We start from the raw sequence: 26,393 nt of genomic DNA, 5'->3' as shown, positions 1-26,393 counted from the left end.
CAAGCTCAAGTGTTCTGGTGGGACTCATGGACGTGTCCATCCAAGGCTCTGGATATAATCTATCCACGTGGCCTCCTGCCCTCTGGCTTGGCAAAGAGGGGGAGCTTCTCTTGTGGCATTCTGACCAGGTGCCCGTATCATCGTAACTGTGATCTCTCAACACAGAGAAGCAGTGGTTGGGTATTGAGGGTTTCTCGAATTGCAAAGCTTCTGACTCTGTCGAGTCTTGTCAGCCCTGCAATCCCTCGTAGGAACCTCATTTCAGCCGCTTGGATTTGTGTCTGTATTCTTTTGGTCATTACCCAGCTCTCATGACCATAGGTGAGGATGGGGACATAGACTTTATTGAAGACAACCAGCTTTGCCTTCTGGCCTAACCCCCACTTCAATACTACTGAACGGTCAAGCTCCCGCAATATTGCGCTTGCTGAGCCAATTTGAGTATCTAGCTCTATGTCCCACTTTCCATCACTTGTGAATGTGGACCCAAGGTGTTTAAACTTCTCCACCTGCCTCGGTGGGGCTCCACTTGCATGTAGAGTGCACTGGATGGTTGTCTTGAGACCACAAATATTTCCGTTTTGGCCACACTGATCTTCATCCCTGCTTCTGCACAAACAGCTACAAACCTATCCAGGGTCTGCTGGAGGTCATCTGTGGAAAAGCTAAGCAGAACTAGGTCATCTGCAAAAAGCAGCTGTCAAGTGCTACATCTTCCAATTCTGACACACTCACTGCCTCAGCTGTGCCTATCAATCCAGTCCATAAATATTATGAAAAAAAGGAGGGGTGACAGAACTCACACACCCTTGGTGGAGACCAATGGAGACTGTGAAAGGTTCAGACTTTGTGCTGTTTACCCTGACACAAAACTCCAGGCATTCATGCAGGGTGAGCCTCAGCTACTGGACAGGTCCGTTGGTGGTGGATAGCAGAACGGCTTGCAGATATCTAAGCTAGCTGCAATGAGGGGACACCTGAGTAGCCCCACTGAGGCAGTAATGCTAATAGGGCATTCCCAAACACTGTAACATGGTCAGGTCATTATACAATGGTATGAATCAGTTAATAAAACATTACAAAGTTTTCTCAACTGTAAAAGGGATATAAACTGATATTCAAACCAAATGGCATTATTCTTTTGAGTGAGCTATGGAGATTCTTCCTGGATGATACCTTCAGTTAACTAGAAATGTGTTAATTTTCAGCCATTGCGATAGTTATCTGACAGATTTGTATAATCCTGAGTACAAAATAAGATGCATTGTTGTGTAAACAGCTTCAGAGATATGATCAAACCAAATTGCTGTGACCTTCAATTCATTATTTCTGATAAGTTGAGTTTGCTCTAGTAAATTTTCCTTACATGGCACTAATGCTTTGGTCAGGACTTTTCAGGAGTTTGTTGCAATGAGTGTATTTACTGTAATAGTATTCACTGTAGCAAGAGATGACTGTGGTTAACAGACACCTTTGAAGAAGTGTGTAGAAGTAATTAGATTATTTTTTTGAAGGAACATTATTTTCAGCAGTGTTATTTATAAGATATGGCTATGATATTTCTGTAGCTAATACATCTGATATTGTTGCAAAATTATTTTTTCCAGTGTTTACTTATTGAGAAATGTGTCTAATGGCTTGAAGTTATAATTCTGTACATGTTTGATATTATAACAGATGGATAAAGCTCTTTTCCTTAATCTGTTCTTGAAAGTAGGTGTTATCTTCAATAACTAATTTGCATGCTTTGGTGATTCCTAGATTTCAGTTATACTTGACATGAAATTATATTCTTGTTTAATCTTTTACTCAAGTGTTCACAAACAAAGATTTGCAATCTTTGCTTACACCTGAGTAAAGGATTAAAAGAAGAACATAATTTCCTGTCAAGTATAACATACTTTTTAATCGAGTGGTAAAACTTTCTCCAATTAGATTGCATGTTTTTAAGGGAATATTCCAGTTAATTAATGACAGCATTTACATACTTATTTAATGAGTCTCTTACAACAGTGACTCCCAAAAGAGTGGAAAGAGGACAAAATTATTCCACTTCGAGGTGATAAGAAAGGTTACAGATTATTGGCCAATATGTATATCTGGAGTTGTGGTTAAATTTTGGAGAGGTGATGAGGGCTATGATCCAAAATTGAATTAACAGCAGTATTCTTTGTGATAGTCAGAATAGATCTGTTAAAGGGAGATTGTTTTAGCAATTTTAGTAGGATGAGTACACAGTTGGTGGAGATAATCTTACAGGAGGTGAAGAAGGGATCTAGGAATGACAGTGACCTCAACTTCAGGGGAAGGAGATCACAACAGATTATGGCATGATGCAGAGATCTGACATGAAGAAGAAAATATGTGTTTTTCTTTTATAAGATTGATGAGGGTACATATGGATTAAATTACTTTGTGCAGATTTGCACATAGTAATTTAAATCTAGAATATTGAATATAATGCGAGGGACTATATAAATGTTATAAGGAATTGTTTCCAGATTATTGTAGAAGAGATCTGTTATAGAATGAAGAGAGAGAAAAAGGTAGAACAAGAGGCAATCCTTATAAGCTGTATAAGGAAGATATTAGACTAGAGTGAGGAGCAGGTTTTTTTCATGGAAAGTGGTTGGTGGATGGATTACATTGCTTGATAGGATGGTGACTATAAAAACAGTTAATAAGTTTATAGCATGTCTTGATGAGCTGTGACTGTGTGTGAGAGTAAAACCTCCCGTGATGACTCCTTTGACTCCATAGAAAACTGATGATGATGATAATAAATTTTTTAGGAAGTATTCATTTATTGTTCTGGGATATATAAATGGCTGAGTGGTTTTGCCATCTGTCACTTTGTCTTGAAAAAACAGACCCCAGGTTCAAATGCTTTGTGTGTTTGGCAGTTGTTGTTTTTTTCTTCTGGCAGCATGACTTTTTCATCTCAGAAGCCATTTTGTGATCACTCACTCACTCACACACACACACACACACACACACACACACACACACACACACACACACACACACACACACACACACACACACAACAAACCATCTGCATTACTGATTTCTAAGAAGATTAATGATGCACATTAAGAAGATATCATCCTACTTATAGAGGTGTACTATAATAGAGAATGATAAATAACCCAAGGGACAATCTGTGACAATTGTCTCATAAAAATATTAAGTACAGTTTGTTTCCTCACTTGGATTTGTTCAGAATTTTTAATCGTTTACCTGTTTGTAACAAAGAATTTTAAAACGCAACTATTTATTGGTGTTATTAAAATTATTCAGTAAAATAATTTATCACTGAACTTTTTTTTTTTTTTTCATTCCAGTTTTGTTCACAAACATGTTCACACATATATATATATATACTCCAAAATGTTAACTTATTTTTTTCTCTAAAATGCTTGCCATCGATCAAGTTTTTCGTAATGTAGAACTTTTTTAAGGTATTTTGTGTGAGTTGCACAAGTTACTTTCATTACTTGTGATACTGTGTAATTGGCACTCAAAGTAAGTGAAAATTATGTGTATTAATTTCAGGTGCTGATACAAGAAAAGATATCGGTAATAAATTTCATAGAACAACAGCATATTTTTAAATTTATTGAAACACACTGCCATATTTTTAAATTTATTGAAACACACTGCCATATTTGCAATCTTTCAAGATTGAAAGATTGATAGATAATTTTATTTGCAAATGACTAACTTAATTAAGAATATGTAGCTTTCCTACCTATTTTATTATAAAGGGAACAGAATAACCGTGTTTAAGTTACTTAAAATGATAGAAAATATACAATATTAATTTAAGGTAATCCTTCAGAATTAGTGCAGTTAGTTGCATAGAAGTTGTTTAATAATCAAAGCTAGATAACTTGGGGAGGTCTCCATAGTCTAAGGAATGCAGAAATAACTACCATACTTTCCAATTTTCACTTTTTCATTCCTTTGATGTACCTTGTTATACGATATCCACTTGGATATCTTATGAAAGGATGGACTGGTAATTCAGGACTTAGTCCACTGAAATATTCAAGGTCATCTCCTCCTATAGGAGCTGCCAAACGGTGTGCCACCTTTTTATTAAATTACTCTGGATTTAGAGAAAGATGTTGAAAGTTTATTTTTCACTTGGTCAGACTATAATGAATTTAGTTTAATCCTTTATCAAAGTGTGGGCAGCTCCTATAGGAGGAGATGACCAAGCGGAGATACCAAGGCAGAAGCTAATGCTTCTGCCTTGGTATCTCCGCTTGGGCCTGGCTCCCACTGAAGAGACCTCAATAAAGGTCGAAACTAGTCTGGGTAGTGGTCCTTCCCTTAATGCATAACATTAAACATATCCACAAGGAGATGTGTTTTGCATTATGGGAGATACTGAGATAGGAGTGTTGGTAGCTTGCTCCACCTTTGCAAGGAGTCGCCCAGTGTTGTACCACTTTACCCCAGATACTTTTGCCTGAAGATACTTTCAGGGGCAAACTTTGTTTGCACACACTTGGATAAAGGATTAAACTAAATTTATTATAGTCTGACCAAGTAAAAAATAAACTTTCAACTGCCTTACACGTGGATATTTTATGTATGTCATGACAAGTACAATTCCAAGGTAAATTTTGAGTTCAGTTACAGTAAGTGCTAAATTATCTTTGCCTTTACAGCATGCATACAGATTAGTTTGTTTCACAATTTCTTCCATCAATTCATCTGGGAACAGCTGTGAAAAATAATCTATAGGGTTCTCTCCGTGAATATTTACTTGGTGTTTTCCTCTAAACTGTGGTTCAGTATCAGCAAAGGGATTATCTTTCTCACTAAACCACACTGGTTGTCTCTGCAATGGCATATGACCAGCAACAGCTGTATTTTGCACACTAGCTGGACTTTAAATGTTGTGAGTCTGACCAACAGGGGAAGGACACTGAACATCACTGTCTTCACTTGAACTGTCACTCTCTGTAAGATCATTTTGTGGCTGTTGGTATGTAGGATCATCATCAGAATCACTCAGCTGCAAACCATCTTCAGATTCCTCCAACAGTTTTTCAATCTCCTCTTTAGTAAGTCTCTTGTGGTAATAATAGGCCTTTTTTATGCCTAATGGACCTGGCTTTTGGTTATCCATCTGTAAAAGAGATGATAATGCTAATTAACACACTTACTATTCATTTATGTTTGCAAAAATAAAATAAATAAAATTATAAAAATATTGTACAAGAACTTTCTAACCTCAAACTATTTGCAACATAGATTACCTTACAAACATATTGTCCTCATTTAAGGGTAGGTTGTTTTCAAGTTTGTTTTATGAATATGGTAATAAACATGAACAAATTAAATATTCACACTTCATCTACAAGGTATAACAATATATAAAACCATATACTAACCTTTCCAGAAGACTTATAAAATCACCCAATTCAAATCAACAAAACAGCAGCTTTTCACTTCCTTCTTGATACCGCCATGCACTGCAGACAGATTGTTATTCCTGTAACTCTGTTGAAACTCCTGCCATCTGGTGTGGTTTTTAAGAACACTTTGGTCTCCCCAAGATGAGGACTACATGCATACAGAAGCACTAAATTATGAATGAATAATTATTATGAGGGAAAATATAATGTGTCCTCATATGAGGCCCTTATGCATGAGAGGGTTAATATGATTATGTATTCAGTAGTAGACAACATAGTAGATGACTGCATAATGATATAGTCAGTAGAAGCAGCTGCATATACAACCAAGTGCATCCTGATTATGGAAGCCACACACAGTTTGCTATGATTCTAAACAAAACAGAAGCTAGGTTGTGCATAGCACAGCTTTGCACAAAACAAAAGGAGTTCACAGCAGTGTTTAGGGCAGTTTAGTTAAAAAAAGAGGAATCAGAGATGTTTTGCCTCAGTCTCATTTTATCTGTTTTCTTTGCTTTATCTCATTCTATTCATTACATGTCATGATTTGTGGCAAACCTTATGCATATGTTTCTTATACTGATTATATTTTTTAGATATAATGGACCATACGGTGTTAAAATTTTTCAAAGGACAGAATACATAACACTGCTACTTGCACTCTACATTATCATCAAGTCTCGAAAATTTTTTTATTCTTCCTCAGACCACTGAAACATCCCCTCAACTTCATTTCCTGAAGATAAGAAATTAAGACATATATAATAATGTTAGTTTGATTAAAATAAATATATAAAATGCCTTTGAGTAAAATGACATGGGGAAATCAAACAGTTTATGATAAAATGATTTTCATGAAATGAAAATCATTTTATCATAAAATTTATTTTATCATGCTGGAAATTCTTTGTTTCTTCTTTATTGTGCCATAAAACATCAAATATAGAAAGGTCCTATAGATGCAGTCACTCATGATGCTAGATATTCTGTATCAGAAGAGAGGTTATTAAGGGAACAGACAGATTATACACCTGTGGTAATCAACAAATGAAAATCGGCCCGGTTGGCCAAGTGGTTAGTGTATCCACTCTCCAGCCAAAAGGCTGCAGGTTCGAATCCTGCCGCGGGCTTGGATGTTTGTGATTGTCTGTGAAAATACTAGTGGTAGTGGTGTATGGTAGATAGCATTGGTGTAGTTGTGGTTCATTGTAGTTGGTGGATTGTGGATGGTGGAAATAGAGAGAGTTGTAGAGTAGATGCCCTCCCTCGATGAGTCTTTGGACCTCCTGGAGCTGTCAAGTAATAATAATAATAAAAACTTAAGTCTATAATAAAATAATCCTTAAAATAAAATAATAAAGTGAGCAAAACATTTTACATGCATAAATATCTATAACATTGTTAGCCTGATCCATACATCCGACATCTCATTTTCCTTCATTTCTTATGAAAATTAGCTACATGACTGTTTATGGATATTTTTCAGGAATTCATCTGCCATGAAAATCAACAGCACACAAGTAAATTGGAGTGCTTTTTGTTCTTCATTATCAAAAAGTCTTTACTTATTTCATTGTTTTAAGCTGTTATATATATATATATATATATATATATATATATATACTAAAATTTAAATTGCTATATACTGTTAAAATATTGATTTATTAGTGTGACCTTTGTGTTAATTGCATATTTATATTTGTTATAGGAACATGCTGGAAGTTCTTTGTTTCTTCTTTATCGTGCCATAAAACATCAAATACAGAAAGGTCCTATAGATGCAGTCACTCATGATGCTAGATATTCTGTATCAGAAGAGAGGTTATTAAGGGAACAGATAGATTATACACCTGTGGTAAGTATTAGTGGTAATTGTTTAATTATATATATATACCATCATCAAATTCTTAATATATACCCTCAGGGGATGTACAGAATAATTATGATAGTACTACACAAAAAAAAGTTAGAACTAACTTCTGATCAACTATTTTCCTCCAAATTAATCTGTTATCTATCAAGACTCCAACATTATCAGATCTTATATTTCTGTCTTTTAAGGTACTTTTTACTTATCAATCCATCTATATCTTGGTCTTCCTCCGGATCTTTTTCCTGCCAACTGGGTAAATAACACTTTTTTTACTAATATTTCCTTTCCCATTCTATTTAAGTGACCATACTACCTGAGATTAGATTTACTAACACATTCCTGAAAGCTGACAGTGGCAAGTTCTTTCCTAATATCCTAGTGTAAGCAAACAAAGTTTGCACCTGAAAATATCTTCAGGACTGAGGTAAGGTGGTGCAACTCTGAGCAAAGGTGGACCAAGATCTCATCACTCCTTGTCTCAGTATCTCCCATAATGCAAAGCACATCTCCTTGCAGACATGTATAATGCTATGCATTAAGGGAAGGGTCACTACCCAGACCGGTTTCGACCTTTATTGAGTTGTATTTAAGTAAAGACCTCTCTAAAAATTAGATTAGACGATCCCAAAAGACTGCCCAACTCAGCATTGTTCCACTCAGTGACAGGCTCACCTCGTCACCAAGAAAAACTTCTCAGCATTAGCTCTACCCAGTGGCAGGCTCAACCCACCACCAGACAGAGTCATAATCTCAGCAGTTGCCCTACTCAGAAACAGGCAAAAACCTGCCCCAAGCAGAGCCTCTCATATATCCAAGAAAACCCCTTGTCAGTGGGAGGCAGACCCAAACGTGGAGATACTAAGGCAGAAGCAATAGGAGAGGTCATATTTACCTATACAAGTTGCCAACAGGTGTACCAACTTATTATTGAATTACTCTGGATTTAGAGAAAGATGTTGGAAGTTTATATTGCACTTGGTTAGACTATAATAAATTTAGTTTAATCCTTTATTCAAGTATAAGCAAACAAAGTTTAGGTAAATATGACCTCTCCTATTGCTTCTGCCTTAGTATCTCCACGTTTGGGTCTGCCTCCCACTGACGAGACCTCAATAAAGGTCAAAAGCGGTCTTGGTAGTGGCCTTTCCCTTAATGCATAGCAGTATACATGTCCGCAAGGAGATTTGTGCTTTGCATTATGGGAGATACTGAGACAAGGAGTGATGAGAGTTTGGTCCACCTTTGCTCAGAGTTGCCTGGTGTTGCACCACCTTACCTCAGTCGTGAAGATATTTTCAGGCGCAAACTTTGTTTGCTTACACTTGGATAAACGATTAAACTAAATTTATTATAGTCTAACCAAGTGCAAAATAAACTTCCAACATCTAATATCCTAGTTTTTTAATATAATACTGCCATTGATGATGACTTGTGTTCACTCCACTAATCCTTCTTAGAACTCTCATATCAGTAGTGTCCAGTCTTTGATCAAGTGTTTTATTTCTAAACCAGCTCTCAGATCCATAAATTAAAATATTGGTTTGAACACTGCCTTGTATACAACTAATTTAGGGTTTTGACTAATCATCATCAAATTCCTGCCATGTACCCTCAAGGGGTGTACAGGATATGACAGTACTACATGAAAAAATTACATCAATACTAACTTCCTATCTACAATTTTCCTCCAAATCAGTCTGTTACTTGTCAAGACTCCAACATTATCAGATCTTATATTTCTATCGTCTAAGGCACTTTGTACCGTATCAATCCACCTATATCTTGGTCTTCCTCTGGGTCATTTTCCTGCCAACCTGGCAGAGAACACTTGTTTTGCTAATCTTTCCTCGCCCATTCTATTTAAGTGACCATATACCACCTTAGATTAGCTCTGCTAATGCATTCCTGGATGCTGACAATGTCAAGTTTTTTCCTAATATCCTCATTTTTAATATGATATTGCCATTGATGCCATCTGTTCATGCCTCTAATCTTTCTCAGGACTCTCATATCTGCGGGCTCTAGTCTTTGGTCAAGTGTTTTACTTCTGACCCAGCTCTCATCCATAAGTTAAAACTGGTTTGAACACTGTCTTGTATACAGCTAATTTAGTGTTCCGACTAATTTCTCTCTTATTCCATATGAATTTATTCAATTGGCTTCCCACCATACCAGCTTTGCTGATTCTGTTGTCTATTTCTATATTAATTTACCATCTTCAGTAAAAATCGTGCCTAAGTAGCTGAAATGTTTTACTTGTTCCACAGGTTCTCCATTCACAACACAGTTGACATTTTCAATGATTCTGCCTATTTTCATTGTCTTTGTCTTTTTATTGCTGACCTTCATACCATATCTATTACAACAGCTATTCAATTTAGTCAGAGAATCTTGCAGACTTGTAGCGGATTTATTTAGAAGTATAACATCATCCGCATAAAGCAAAGAGCTGAAATTAACATCTCCAATTTTGATATTAGGTTTAATACCACTTTCCTTCATAATGTGATCCATATAGATAATGAATAACAGAGGGGATAATGTACATCCTTGTCTCACACCAGATTTAACATTAAACCATCTTCCTGTACTTCCTTCAATTCTAATTGCTGACTTGTCATATGCTTTTTCCAAATCGACAAAACTTAAATACAGATCTTTGTTATATTCCCATGCTTTCTCAACTATTTGTCGTAAAGTGAAGATCTGATCCTGACAGCCTCTATTTGGCCTGAATCCAGCTTGTTCTTCACCAAGCTTTTCTTCCACAATTCTTCTCAACCTTTTCTCAAGTATACTTGCATAGATCTTGCCAGGAACACTCAGTAGGGAAATACCTCTTTAATTCTCATATTCAGTTTTATTTCCCTTTTTATATATGGATACTATGAGAGCTCTACTCCAATCATCGGGAATTTGTTCCTCTGTCCAGGCTTTCTGAACTCTGCAGTGCAGCCACTGTAAGGCTTTTATACCACCATACTTCAGCATTTCTGATCGAATATCATCTACTCCTGCTGCCTTTCCACATTTCAAGCCTTTGATGGCTTTTTCTACTTCAAGTATGGATATGTATTCCTGACTGCATGCCTGGTCAGTGTTTTTTATCACTATGCTGTCATCACTGCTTGTTTCATTTAGCAGTTTTTCAAAGTAATTACTCCATACTTCAAGGATATCTTTTTCTCCTGTTTTCATGTCACCTTTATCATCTCTAACTCCTTTTACAGCACTCTTTTCTCTATTCCTAAGCTTCTTCAACAACCTCCAGAATATTTTGCCACCTTCTTGATATTTATTTTCTATATTCTTGCTGAAGTCCTCCAATGACTTTTGTTTAGCTAGTTTTACACACTGTTTAGCTTTCTTACATTTGTCTCTGTATTCTGTAAGAGTGAAAGCTGACTTATTTGCCAGGAACTTTTGATGTGCTTTCTTCTTTTCCTTCACTGCCTCTTTAACTTCCTGTGTCCACCAGGGAGTTCTGATTTTTTTATCCTTGCACACAACCTCACCACATACCTCTCTGGCAGAATCAATCAATGTTTTCTTCAGAGTTTGCCACTGAATCTCCAAAGTTTGATTCCTGTTCTCAAACTCTTTCATTTTCTTTTCAATAATCTTTCTGTATTTTAGTCTACAGTTCACATCTGAGAGCTGCTCAACTTTTATTCGCTTTAAAACTTTCTTACATGTTATTCTTTTCAGTATGAAATTCAATTTTATCCTGCTCAAGACTAAATAGTGATCACTTCCAATTTCAAATCCTCTGTACACTCTGGTGTCCTGCACCAGGGAGAAAACATCACTATCAACAATAACATAGTCAATGAGACTTTTCTTATTCCTAGCCTCTTCTCTCCATGTGAATTTGTGCACATTTTTATGTTGGAACATGGTGTTAGTAATAACCAGTCCATGTCCTGAGCAGAAATCCAACAGATATTTGCCATTATTATTAGCTTTGCTCTTTTCTCCAAATTTTCCCAAAATATTTTTGTATGTCTCACAATCATTTCCTACTCTGCTATTTAGATCCCCAACAAGGACCAACTTTTCCTTTTTCATTGTGTCAGTTGCTTTTTCTAGAGCATCAAAAAATTCCTCCACTTCTACTAAGGTAGAAGTGGAGGGTTTTGACTAATTTCTTTCTTATTCCATATAAATTTATTTATGTGGAATAAGAGCTGTACTAATTCGGTTGTCTATTTCCATATTTAATTTACCATTTTCACTACAAATTGTGCTTAAATTGCTGAAATGTTTTACTGGTTCTGTAGGTTCACCATTTCGGATACAGTTGATATTTCCAATGTTTCTGCTTATTTTCAGTGTCTGTGTCTTTTAATTGCAAGTTTTCATACCACATTTATTACAACAGTTATTCAATTTAGTCAGGGAATCTTGCAGACTTGTGCTAGATTTATTCAGAAGTATAACATCATCTGCATAAAGTAAAGAGCTGAGATTAACATTGGCAGTTTTGATATCAGATTTAATACTACTTTCCTTCATAATGTAATCCATATAGATAATAACAATAGAGATAATATGCATCCTTCTCCCATACCTGATTTAAAATAAAAAATCTTCCTTTACCCCCTTCAATTCTAACTGCTGACTTTCAGCTTAAATAGACTATGTATTGCTTGATATATTGTCCCATTTATACCATATAACTGTAGCATTTTGAAGAGCTTTCCCCTTGGTGCCTTGTTGGGCCTTTTCCACCCCAACAAAACTTAAATATAAATCCTTGTTACATTCCCAAGATTTTTCAACTATTTGCTTTAAAATGAAAATCTGATCCTGACAACCTCTATTTTGCCTGAATCCATCTTGTTCTTCACCAAGCTTTCCTTCCACAATTGTTCTTAGCTGTTTTTCAAGATACTTGCATATATCTTACCAGGAACACTGAGTAAGGAAATACCTCTGAAACTCTCTCACATTCAGTTTTATTTCCCCTTTTCATGGATGGGTACTATGAAAGCTTTCCTCCAGTCATCCAGAAGTCGCTCCTCTGACCAAACTTTCTGAATTTTGCAATGAAGCCACTATAAAACTTTTATATATCCATATAACTCAGAATGTAATTGCTATGTTGAAGCAAATCTTGAAACATAAGGATAAGGAAGTTATTTTGCCTCTTTATAAAGCTTTGATAAGACCACATCTGAATTACTGTGTGCAGATTTGGTCTCCTGGGTTCCTAGGGGATAAAGAAGCTGTGGAAATGGTGCAAATAAGAGTTGCAAAGATGATATCCGGATTATGGGATTTAGATTATGAGGACAGATTGTGAGTATGTGAATTGCAGACTCTGGTTAACAGGAGAAAGAGGGGTGATATGATAGAGGTCTATAAATTTTTGAATGGGTGTTATAGCATTTCAAATAATGAAATTTTTTGTTATATGGAAGGTGGGGGAGAGCACACGGGGGGCATCCATGGAAGTTAACGTTGTTCTCAGAAAGGAGAGAGGTTAGAGCTAGGTTTTTCTCCCAGAGAGCAGTGAGTGAGTGGAATAATTTGCCTTTAGGGGTAATGAGTGCATCTAGTGTAAATGAATTTAAGGGAAGGTATGAAAGCTGGGTTGGGTAATTTATAGCCTCCCTCGATGAGTCCTTGACTCCCTGGAGGTCTCAGATAATAATAATAATAATAATAATATTTGAGCATTTCTGGTCGAATTTCATCCACTGCAGTTGCCTTTCTGAATTTCAAGTTTTTGATGACTTTGTTCTACTTCAAGTATGAATATGTATTCCTGACTGCATTCCTGTCGGGAGTTTTCTACCACTGTGCTGACACTGCTTGTTTTATGTAGTAGTCTTTCAAAGTAATTACTCCAGACATCCAGAATATCTTTATCTTCAGTTTTCATGTCACCTTTATCATCTCTGATTCCTTTTACAGTACTTTTTACTACCTTTCTAAGTTTTTCAATAGCCTCAAGTATTTTGCTAATCTTCATGATATTTATTTTCTATGTTCTTACCAAAGTCTTCCCATGACTTTTGTTTAGCTAGTTTTACACATTTTGTTTAGCTAGTATCTTTAAGAGCACAAGCTGAGTTACAGAAACTTTCAATATGCCCCCCCCCCCCTTAACTGCCTCTCTAACTTCCCGAGTTCACTATGGAGTTCTTATTTTTCTATCCTTATAGACAACCTCACCACATGAGGTTGTCTATAAGGATAGAAAATGCCTCTCTGGCTGAATCAGTCAATGTTTTCTTCAGGGTTTGCCACTGAATCTCCAAGGCGTGGTTCTTGTTTTCCAACTCTTTCATGTTTTCTACAATGATGCTTGTGTATTTGAGTGTACAGGTCACCACTGAAAGCTTTGATTTGTTTTAAAACTTTTTTACCACACTCTTTTGTTCAATATGAAATTCAATTTTATCCTGCACAAAACTAAATGGTGATAACTTCCTATTTCAAATCCTCTGTTTACTCTTGTGTCCTGAACCAGGTGGGAAAGCATCGCTATTAACTGTAATAACATAGTCAATGAGACTTTTCTTATTTCTTGCATCATTTATCATTTCTTCACATGAATTTGTGCACATTTTTATGTTGGAAGATAGTGTTAGTAATAACTAATCCATGTCCTGAACGGAAATCTAGCAGGCATTTACCATGATTATTAGCTTTGCACTTTTCTCCGAATTTTCCCAAAACATTTCTATATGTCTAATCATCATTCTTCTCTACTGTTTAGATCTCCAACAAGGACCAACTTTTCGTTTTTTAATTGTGCCAGCTGCCTTCTCTAATGCTTCAAAAAATTCTTCCATTTCTTCCTTGATAGAAGCTTCTGTGGGACATAAGCACAAATAAGTCTCATTGTGCAATTCTCCATTCTGATATTTGCCCACATTATTCTACTTGATATTGCCTGCCATTCAAGAAGATTATCCTCATATTTAGTGTTGAATATATAACTACTCCCTCTTTTCCCTGATTTATTACCTGAATATAATATTTTGTTGCTTAGAAAGATCACACCTATTATGTCGATCTTGTACTTATTCAATTCTTCTGCTAGTTCCACTTCTTATCCATTGATACCTCTTATTAATAGTACCAATCTTGAACTCTGAGTTGGGATTTCTACTGGGATTTATTTCGGTACCTGACTTTGTGTTCATTGCCCTGGTTCCCTAATGAAAACAGTGGGCCTTGTTTAAACAGGGTGATGTTCCAGCAGGCATGAAATTCTGTCATGTTGTATAATCATTTTGCATTGTGGTTTTAGACAATAAGAATATAATTTGGTCAACTAAATCCCAAATTGCTATCCCATCCTCATTTGTTCGGTATCTGGGTAGACACCTAACAGGATGCACCCCAAGAAGGTGAGGATTGGACATTAAGTCAGAAGCCCCAGTCAGTTCTTTGCATTCCTTAAAAGGCTACATGGTGGGTCTCTTCCCAGTTATACAGTTTTGATTCTTAATACACACACACACACACACACACACACACACACACACACACACACACACACACACACACACACACACACACACACACCATTTGTTTTTATTATGAGCATTCTACACTTAGGTGTTCCAAGTTTAAATTATTGTACAATATCATCCAAATGAGTGGCGTTTATTTATCGACAGTTCAAGCAGAAGTCTCAAGTGTGTCTTACTACACAATGGGAATGTATATGGCTCAATTCCTATTTGCTATTCAGTCCACTTAAAGAAAACATATGAGGACATTAAAAAGGTTCTGAAGTTATTAAAATATACAGACCATAACTGGATCATCTGTGTGGATCTTAAAATGGTAAACTTTTTACTTGGCTTTCAAAGAGGATATACAAAGTTTCCGTGTTTTCTATGCTTCTGGGATAATCGAGCTAGAAACCAACACTGGAGTCAGAAACATTGGCCTCTTAGAATATCCTTAAATGTTGGAGAACAGAATGTTATAAATCAACCTTTAATTGACAGAGAAAAAATCACTTTTCCACCTCTACACATCAAACTAGGTCTTATGAAGCAGTATGTTATGAAGCTGTAGATTTACAAGGTGACTGTTTCCAATACATATGTGAAAAATTTCCACGACTTAGTTATGAAAAAATTAAAGCCGGTGTATTTGATGGACCGCAAATTAGAACTTTAATGAGAGACCCAAATTTCATCAATTCTATGAACAAAATTGAGAAAGAAGCCTGGATTTCATTTACGATGGTTGAAAATTTCCAGCACCTAGGTTGCAACATGAGCATAAAACTTCATTTCCTATACAGTCATCTTGATAGATTTCCTGAGAATTTAGGTGCTGTAAGCGATGAACAAGGCGAAAGATTTCATCAAGACTTAAAACTATGGAAGATCGGTACCAAGGAAGATGGGATTCTCACATGATGGCCGACTACTGTTGGAGTATTCAAAGGGATTGCCAAAACAGAACACACAGCAGAAATTGCTACAAACAAAAATTTATTCCCTGAAACTCATGTGTAAGTAAAATTGTTATTTTTTTTATAAATATTCTTGTAATTTTTAATGAATATTGTTAAGTAGTTATGTATCTAATTATCGCCCTCTCTCGCATTCAAAGCACCAGTACGTGCTGTTGCAGGTTCTTACGCATTTATTCGTTTACTAACAAGCGAGAGCGGTGAGCGCTCCAATTCTGATCTGCATACTGCTTTGAATAAATAGGCTATATCTTCGGGAATTTTTGGAATTTCTTGATAAAAAGTTAGGAACAGATTTTTAAAAGTACATACTTTCAGAAAATAATATTAAAAAATCGATTTTTTTGATCCTCTAAATAGTACTGCCTCCTTAAAACTATCAAAAACTTACAAATTAGCAAAAAGAAAATGCCATAGAGGAAAAACCTGACGTGATAGAGAAAAATGGGTTTGATATTTGAAATCAGCGCACCCAAATTAGTAAAAAACAAGTCTCATATAAAAGTCGGCAAAAATTGTGTTGGACTGTGTAATTATCATCAATTTCCTGATATATACCCTCAAGGGATGTTCAGGTTACTATGGCAGTACAACATGTATTAAGTTTACATTATTATTAATCTCCTATCCACAATTTTCATCCAAATTAGGCTATTACTTGTAAGCACTCCGATAGTCATATCTAACATTTCGTTCTGCTAAGGCAGTTCTGACTGAATTAATCCACCAAGAACTTGGTCTTCCTCGTGTCTTAATCCTGCCATCTTAGCATCAAAACACCTGTTTTGCTGACCTTTCCTCACCTATTCTATTTAAGTGTCTATACCACCTTAGATTAGCTCTGCTCACACATTCTTGAATGCTAATAATGTCAAGTTCCTTTCTAATATCTTCATTTTTAATATGATTCTACCATTGATGAGTTCACTCCTCTAATTTTTCTCAGAACCCTCATATCTCTGGTCTTTAATCGTTGATCAAGTGCTTTATTTCTAACCCAACTCAGATCCATAACTTAAAACTAGTTTGAACATGGTCTTGTATACTGCTAGTTTGGCTTTTTGGCAAATTTCTCTCTTATTCCATATAAATATATTCAGTTGGCTACCCACCATACCAGCTTTGCTTATCCTGTTGTCTATTTCCAGATCTGAAAACTGTGCCTAAAGAGCTGAAATATTTTACTTGTTCTATAGGATCTCCATTCAGAATGCAGCTGAAGTTTTCTATGTTCTTGCCTATTTTCATGTCAAATTTGTTACAGCTGTTATTCAATTTAGTTAGTGAATCCTGGAGAATTGCACTAGATGTGTTTAGGAGTCAACATCATCTGCATAAAGCACAGAGTTAAGTTTGATATCTCTAATTCTGATATCAGACCTAATGCCACTTTTTTTCATAATGTGGAGTGGAGATAATGTACATCATTGTCTTACTCCTGATTTTACATCAAACCATCTTCCTGTATTTCCTTCAATTCTAACTGCTGACTGACACCTTAAATATAGACTATGGATTGTTCTGTATAATATTCCATTCGCCCCATATAATTGTAGTGTTTTGAAAAGCTTTACTCTGGGAACCTTGTCATATTCCTTTTCCAGATGTATAAAACTTAAGTACAGTAAATAAAACTTAAATTATGCAATGTAGCCACTGCAAAACGTTTATACCTCCATGCTTTAGCATTTCTGTTTGAATATAATCTACTCCAGCTGCCTTTGCACATTTCTAGTTTTTGACACTTTTTCTACCTCAAATATTGATATGTACTTCTCTTTACATTCCTCTTGAAAATATTCAGGTACAGTTCTGTAACTGCTTGGTTTGTTTAATAGTCTTTCAAAGTTAATTACTCCAGACATCTAGGATATCCTTATCTTCAGTTTTCATGTCGCCTTCATCATCTTTGATTCCTTTTACAGTATTCTTTCCTCCATTTCTAGCTTCTTCGATAGCTTCCAGAACATTTTGCCACCTTCCTGATATTTATTTTCCATACTCTTACCAAAGTCTTCCCATGACATTTGTTTGGCCACTTTTACACATAGCTTAGTTTTCTCACATTTTTCTGTGTATTCTTTTAGGGCATCTGCCAACTTATTTGCCAGGAACTTTTGGTATACTTTCATCTTTTCCAGGACCACTTCTTTAACTTCTTGTGTCCACCATGCTATTCCCATTTTCCTATCCTTGCAGACAACTTCACCACATACCTCCTTAGATGAAAATCAATGTCTTTTTTAGAGCTTGCCACTGAGACTCCTGGTTCTTGTTTTCAATTTATTTCATTTTTTCTTCAATAATGTTTGTATAGTTGAGTCTACAATTTACTTAGCTGCTCAACTTTAATTCTCTTTAAAACTTTCTTACATACTGTTTTTTCAAAGTGATAGTCATTTTTATCCTGCTTAATACAAGTAATGATCACTTCCAATTTCAAATTCTCTGTACACTCTTGTATCCTGAACCAGCTTTGTGATATCACTATCAACAATGATATAGCCAATGAGGCTTTTCTTATTTCTTGTATCTTCTCTCCATGTGAACTTGTGCACATCTTTATGTTGAAACATGGTGTTAGTCATGACTAGTCCATGTCCTTGATGTCAGTGGTTCTCAACTGTTTGAGAATCTGAGTTAAATAATCAAACCCTTCTAGAGAAACCAAATGTAGAGCTTTTTTTGAATCACTTCAGGCTTTCAGTAAGTAGGATAGTCATCTCACATGCCAAGTCATGAAATTGACATTCACAAACATCCGTGCTTACAGTGAGGTTCCCCTCACAGTGAGACTTCAAATGGATCACTAATTGGTTGGAGTGTGGAAGTGCTATCCACTCAGCTAATATGACAAGAAAAGTATAATTATCCCATTAACTGATTAAATTTGCAATTATATTTGCTAAAAAAAAATATGGAAGTTTTATTTTTTGGAATTTTAAATATAATTACATGGTTTTATAACATATAATAATTTAAGTATCTTGTTTTTGATTTCAGACAATTCAAGTTATTCAAGAAGATTTAGATGAGAAAATTTTATGTCGGGCACTTGACTGCGATACTATTTCACAAGTGAAAAGTAAAATTCTGGATGCTGTATATAAAAATACTCCATTTTCTTTACGCCCATCAATAGATGATGTGGATATAGGTAAGCAACTGCAGAAACTTATTCTTAGATAATGATTTTGAATTCATGTCTATTCTGAAAACTATAATACAATAATAACATTATTATTGTTATATTTTAGATTCCCTGAGGGAAGCGTACTCAGATTACTATTACTGTTTTTTAAACTCATTCATACAATGCACAACCAACTCTTTGGTATTCCATTTCACTATCTTTCTCTTGCAAAGAAATTAATTTATCCATCATGCCATTTCTAACTGTATCATAATCGTTATCAAATTCTTAATATGTATCTACAATGTATGTATAGAATACTCTGATAGTACTGTATTATTAAGCTTGTATTAAACTTGTATTATTTTCAACTTCTTCTACATTTTTTTTTTCACATTTACAGTTAATTTTTATATATTCAGTATGATCACATCTTACAGTTTTGTCTTGACAGATCCACCTTAAAAGATCTGGCATGAAAATAGGCAGGAGGACAGGTAATCAACTGCATCTCGAATAAAGAACCTGCAGGTGAACTACTTCAGCTATCTGTCTTATCTGTCTAGATATTGTATGAGGCCTTTTTTCAGCCATTCATCTCTTATTTTGTTTAAGTGACCATACTACCTTACACAACTTACACATTCCTGAATGCTAACAGTGTTAGGTTTCTTTCTAATATCTTCATTTTTAATATGATTCTGCCATTGATGCCATCTGCTCACTCCCCAATTTTTCTCAGTACTCTCATATCTGTCATCTCTAGTCATTGACTGAATGTTTTATTTCTAACTCAACTCTCAGATCCATAAGTTAAAAATGATTTGAATACTATCTTGTATAAATTTAATGTAAATCTAATTTCTCACTTATTTCATACACATTTATTCAACTGGTTCCCCACCATACCAGCTTTGTGTATGATATTATCTATATCCAAGTTTAATTTGCCATCTTTACTAAAAATTGTGCCTAGATAGCTGAAGTAGTTCACCTGTTCTACAGGTTCTTCATTCGAGATGCAGTTGATAACAGTTAATCTGGCATTGAAAATAGGCATAGTTCTTATGCCTATTTTCATGCCAGATCAATTACAGCAGTTGTTCAATTTACTTAAGGAATCCTGCTTACTTATCCTTATTTACTTACTTACTAAGTAAGTAAGTAAGAATGTGGTCGGTTCTCCGCATTCCTTTAAAAGAATGCAGAGAACCGACCAGGGCTTCTGACCTAATGTCCAATCCTCACCTTCTCATGGGGCACCCAGTTAGGTATCTACCTGGATACTGAATGAATGAGGATGGGCTGGCAATTTGAGATTTAGCTGACCAGACTGTATTCTTATTGGCTTAAACCAAAATAAAAAATGATGGTACAACATGACAGAATTTCATGCCAGCTGGGGTGTCGCCCGGTTAAACAAGGGCCCCCCATTGTTTTTTCCAGGGAACCAGGGCAAACAGCAAAAAGTCAGCTACTGGAATTATTAAAACACACCCCAACTCAACACAATGTTCCAACATAAAAATGTATCCAAATTCACATGGAAAAAAGAGGCAAGGAATAAAAAAAGTCTAATTGACTATGTTATTGTTGATAGTGATGTTTTCTCCCTGGTGCAGGACATCAGAGGGTACAGAGGATTTGAAATTGGAAGTAATCACTATTTAGTCTTGAGCAGGATAAAATTGAATTTCATAGTGAAAAGAATAACATGTAAGAAAGTTTTAAAGAGAATAAAAGTTGAGCAGCTCTCAGATGCAAACTTTAGACTAAAATACACAAATCTTATTCAAGAGAAAAAAAAAATGAAAAAGTTTGAGAACAGGAATCAAACCTTGGAGATTCAGTGGCAACCCCTGAAGAAAACACTGATCGATTCAGCCAGAGAGACATGTGGTGAGGTTGTGTGCAAGGATAAAAAAATCAAAACTCCATAGTGAACTCAGGAAGTTAGAGAGGCAGTTAAGGGGGGGGGGGAAGCATATTGAAAGTTTCTGTAACTCACTTGGTTCCTGTTGAAGATCTAAACACCAGAGTAGGAAATGATTTCCAGACATATAGAAATGTTTGGAAAAATTTGGAAAAAAGTGCAAAGCTAATAATCATGGTAAATGCCTGCTAGATTTCCATTCAGGACATGGATTAGTTATTACTAACACTGTCTTCCAACATAAAAATTTGCACAAATTCACATGAAGAGATGATGCAAGAAATGTCTCATTGACTATGTTATAGTTGATAGCGATGCTTTTCCACCTTGTTCAGGAAACAAGAGTAAACAGAGGATTTGAAATAGGAAGTGATAACTATTTAATCTTGAGCAGGATAAAATTGAATTTCATATTGAAAAAAATAATATGTAAGAAAGTTTTAAAGCGAATAAAAGTTGAGCAGCTCTGAGATGTGAACTATAGACTAAAATACACAAAGATCATTGAAGAAAAAATGAAAGAGTTTGAGAACAGGAACCAAACCTTAGAGATTCAATGGCAAGCCTTGAAGAAAACCCTGATTGATTCAGCCAGAGAGGCATGTGGTGAGGTTGTCTGCAGGGATAGAAAAATCAGATGGTCGACACAGGAAGTTAAAGAGGCAGTGAAGGAAAAGAAGAAAGCATATCAAAAGTTCCTGGCAAATAAGTCAGCTTGTGATTTTGGAGAATACAGAGACAAATGTAAGAAAGCTAAGCACTGTGTAAAACTGGTTAAACAAAAGTCATGGGAGGACTTTGGCAAGAACATAGAAAATAAATATCAAGAAGGTGGCAAGATATTTTGGAGGTTGTTGAAGAAGCTCAAAAATGGAGGAAAGAGTGCTGTAAAAGTAATTAGAAATGATAAAGGTGACATGAAAACAGGAAAAAAAAGACATCCTTGAAGTATAGAGTGATTACTTCGAAAAATTGCTAAATGAAACAAGCAGTGATAGCACGGTGGTAAAAAAAAAAACACTCAACAGACATACAGTCAGGAATACATATCCATACTTGAAGTGGAAAAAACAATCAAAGGCTTGAAATGTGGAAAGGCAGCAGGAATAGATGATATTCGACCAGAAATGCTTAAGTATGGAGGTATAAAAATTGTACAGTGGCTGCACTGCATAGTTCAGAGGGCCTGGACAGAGGGATGAATTCCAGATGATTGGAGTAGAACTCTCATAATACCCATATGTAAAAGGGGAAATAAAACTGAATGTGAGAATTACAGAGGCATTTCATTACTGAGTGTTCCGTAAGATATATATGCAAGTATAGTTGAGAAACGGTTGAGAAGGATTGTGGAAGAGAAGCTTGGTGAAGAATAAGCCAGATTCAGGCCAAATAGAGGCTGCCAAGATCAGATTTTCACTTTACAACAGATAGTTGAGAAATCATGGGAATATAACAAAGATCTGTATTTAAGTTTTGTAGATCTGGAAAAGGCATATGACAAGGTGCCAAGAGAGAAGCTATTCAAAACGCTACAGTTATATGGTTTTTTCTTCTTCAACCTTTTGGTTCTGTCCACTGCTGGACAAAGGTCTCCCCATGATTTTCCAGACCACTCTGTTTTCTGCTTCTCCCATCCATCTCACTCCTGCAATTTGTTCCAGTTCATCCCTCCACCTTCTTCTCGTTCTTCCTCTTTGTCTTGCTCCATCCATCAGTCTCCACTCTGTTGTTTTTCTAGTCCATCTCCTGTCACTGCATCTGGCAATATGGCTAGCCCATCTCCACTTAGCCTGTTTAATGTCTTTTGCAATATCCATGACACCTGTTTGAAATCTTATCCAGGTATTTGTCTTCCTATCTCTTAATGTTATTTTTAGCATATTTCTCTCCATGTGATGATGTGTTGTTCTCAGTTTTTTGTTTAGGGCTTCTGTTAAAGTCCATGTTTCTCCTCTGTATGTTAGGACAGGAAGTATGCACTGGTCGAAAGCTTTCCTTTTTAGACTCATAGGGATGTTACTTCTGAATATGTCTCTCATTTTCCCATAAGCCATCCATCCAAGGTGAATTCTTCGTTCAATCTCTTTTCTTTGGCAATCCTCAAAGGATAACAATTGGTCCAAATATACATATGAACTAACTTGTTCTATTTCATGGTTTTCAACTTTGACAGTTCTATGGTTTATGTATTTATTCATCATTATTTTTGTTTTTTCTCTATTTATTTTTAATCCAATTACTCTGGAGGCTTCATTTAGCTGATTTAGCCTTTCTTCCAGATCTTCAAGATTATCTGCTATTAGGACAATATCATCTGCAAATTTCAGATGATGCAGCCTTTCTCCATTTATTCCTTTTGTGTCCCAATCAAGGCTTCTAAAGACTTCCTCTAGTGCAGCTATAAATAATTTGGAGAAGTTCTACAGAAAATAGTGGGAGATCGGGGGGAGAACCAGAGGTCATCCCTGGAAACTGAATAATGAGGGTGTGAGTAGGGGAGTGAGAGGCAGGTTTTTTTCATGCAGAGTTGTGAATGATTGAAATGCCTTACCTGAGAGTGTGGTGTCTGCAAGGAGTTTGAATGTGTTCAAGGCACGGTATGATGAGCTGTGTGCGTGATAAAAGGACCTCCCAGATGAGTCTTTGACTCCATGAGGTCTTGGGGTAATAATAATAATAATAATAATATGGTGGGGAATAGGCTTATAGGTCTGTAGTTTTTAATTTCTTCCTTATTGCCCTTTTTAAAAATTAATATTAGAAGTGAATTCTTCCATTTTTTTGAAAGTTTTTTCTGTTTAGTCAACTGTTTGATGACAAGGCTTCCTCCCAGTTTTAAGTCTACAATAATTCCATCTTCTCCTGGGGCCTTTCCATTCTTCATTTCCTCAAGTGCCATTTCCACTTCACCTTGTAAGATCTCAGAGGCATCGTGTTCTTCCTCACTCGAGTTATCCATAGATGATTCTTGGATATCTCGGTCTTTGTCTTCATAGAGTTCAGTATAAAATTCCTGAATTCTTTTGATTATTGCATCTCTATTTTTTTTATAAGTTCACCATTTTTTCCTCTTACAGCAGCTATTTTTTTGTTCCAACTGATAATGTTTGTCTTAGGACCTTCATGTTGCTATTGTTTTCTATTGTTTCTTTAATTTTCTTAGTATTATACAATCTAATTTCACGTTTCATCTTTTTACGTATAGTTTTCCAAATTTCCACATATTCTATTTTACTGGTGTCATTCAAATCTCTTTTCATATCTCTTCTTTTCTTCATTAGATCAAAGGTTTTTTGTTGAACAAAGAAAAAAAATGAACAAAGAAGTTCATTTTTCTCACATTATTTGTGAATAAGGCCAGACCATCAGCATAATCCAGATCAGATATTCTAAGATTCTTAGACCACTTTAATCCCCAACCTTCTCTTGCAGAGTTTTGTTCCTTCCAGGATCAGTTACAAGACTAAATATAAAAGGTGATGGCAAACATCCTTGTCTTACCCTGGTTATTTTAAACCATTCATTATATGCTTTGTCAACTTTAATACAAGCCCTCACTGTAATAAGTTTGTTAAGCATTCCATGAACTCTTATAATCTTCCATAAATTTTGCCTACCAACTGAATGCTTTATGTTGGAGGTTTAATGGATTTTTTACAACACTCAAAAAGAATTAAAATAGAATTTAATACTTCCTATATTTCGTCCTAGTCACTAGGACATCTACGGGGATTACAAAGACAATTAATGTAACATGCACACAAAAACTTACAATACTAAGCCCAACCACATGGGTGACAATAAAGTCCTATCTAGGTGGAGCGCCCTCTAAGGGCAGTAGTAGGTGGCCTGGAATGTAAGGTGGGACCTCTGGTGATGACTGTTTCCCAAATCTTCGGAAGCTTAATGCAACCGTATTTGTTAAGATTTGGTTGGTTTCTGAGAGCTGCTGCTGCTTCTAAGAAAAGTCTCTCTTTCTTGAATTTGCTGTGGTGGAGCATGGTGGTTTTCTTCCATGATACTCTGTGGGTGGTGTCCAAAACATGGTCAGCCAAGCCTGAATGGCCATAGTTGTGTTTAACGATGTACAACTTGTGTTCCTCCAGGCGGATGGATTCTGATCTGCCTGTCTGTCCAAAGTACGCAAGCTTACAGGAACAGGGTACTTTGTAAACTCCAGGCAGAGAGAGAGGAGGGAGCTGATCTTTCGTAGAACGGATAAGGGTAGCCAGTTTGCAGTAGGGCTTATATGCTGTGTGTAGGTTATACTTTTTTAGTATCTTGGCTATTTTTTCCGAAGTGCCACGGATGTAGGGTATGGTGATGGCATTTTTAAATTCCTGTTGACGAGAGCGACGGAGAATGGGGGAGGAATTGATTATTTTTTTGATGCTGTGTTCGCTGTAGCCATTGGAAAGGAAAGTTCTGTGTATGTGGTTAAGCTCAGTAGTGAGGGCGGTTCCACTGGAACAAAGATTGTGGGCTCTCTTGGTAAGGGTTTTAATGATGCCATATTGTTGTGAGGGGTGGTGGTGGGAGAGTTTGTGAATGTATCTGCCTGTGTGTGTGGGTTTTCTGTATACAGTGAAGGCAAGTGTATCATTAGGCAGGCGCGTGACTAAGGTGTCTAGGAAGGGTAAACATAGGAAGGGTATTCGCTGGTATTAACTTAATACCAGCGAATTCGGTAGGGATGTAGGTAGCGCGATCGCGGAGGATAATGTTCATTTTACGATTGTATTCGCTGGTATTAACTTAATACCAGCGAATACAATCGAATACCAGCGAATTCGCTGGTATTAAGTTAATACCAGCGAATACAATCGTAAAATGAACATTATCCTCCGCGATCGCGCTACCTACATCCCGCTAGAACATGACCCCACAAAAACGCAAGTTAAGAAATTAAAAATCTTACTTAAAAAAGTAACCTCCTGGCCCCCCGACATCACGAAAAAACTTAAACCTTTCCGCTCCCGTCCCCCCCCGAATATACGGTTTACCAAAAATCCACAAACCTAATTCCCCACTCAGGCCTATAGTAGATGCCACCAATGCACCTTGTTACAGACTGTCTAAACAGCTGGCCAACTCTCTGTCCCCCCCTCACCGGAAATTCAGCTTCCTATATAAAAAACTCAACCCACTTTAAAGCCCTCATAGAAAATTTAACCTTGAATAATACAGACATATTAGTAAGCTTTGATATCTCCTCCTTGTTTACCAATATTCCCTTAACTGACACTTTATCTCTCTTAGAAAACGTTTTTCCCTCTGACATCTTAGATCTCTTTTCCTTCGCCATCAACTCTGGGTATTTCACTTGGAATAACAAAATCTACAAGCAGATAGAGGGAACCGCCATGGGCTCCCCCCCTCTCACCCCCCCTTGCCAATTTCTATACGGAAGAGTTCGAAAAACGAGCCATAGACTCAGCCCCACTCAAACCTTCTATCTGGCTAAGATATGTAGATGATGTGTTCTCTATTTGGCCTCATGGCCCAGACACGTTAGACTCCTTCCTCGGTCATCTCAATAGCCTACATCCAAGAATCCAGTTTACTATGGA

General features: G+C 36.2%; 1 protein-coding gene across 1 annotated transcript in view; it reads left to right on the top strand.

Annotated features, from left to right (window-relative positions):
* The window catches only part of LOC150109208 (plexin-B-like), a 792,153-nt gene that overhangs the window by 646,019 nt on the left and 119,741 nt on the right, over positions 1 to 26,393 (top strand). Inside the window, exons 30-31 of the mRNA XM_090406262.1 lie at positions 7,141 to 7,287; positions 18,758 to 18,911. Of these exons, the coding sequence (XP_090262388.1) occupies positions 7,141 to 7,287; positions 18,758 to 18,911 (301 nt within the window). The remainder of the gene's footprint in view (positions 1 to 7,140; positions 7,288 to 18,757; positions 18,912 to 26,393) is intronic.

The sequence above is a fragment of the Typopeltis vanoorti genome, chromosome 2, assembly GCF_054136105.1.
Source record: "Typopeltis vanoorti isolate ZY-2024b chromosome 2, IOZ_Tvanoo_1.0, whole genome shotgun sequence".
In the NCBI taxonomy this organism is placed as follows: domain Eukaryota; kingdom Metazoa; phylum Arthropoda; class Arachnida; order Uropygi; family Thelyphonidae; genus Typopeltis; species Typopeltis vanoorti.
Note: the sequence above shows the minus strand (reverse complement) of the source record. Positions and strands in the feature narration are given on the sequence as shown.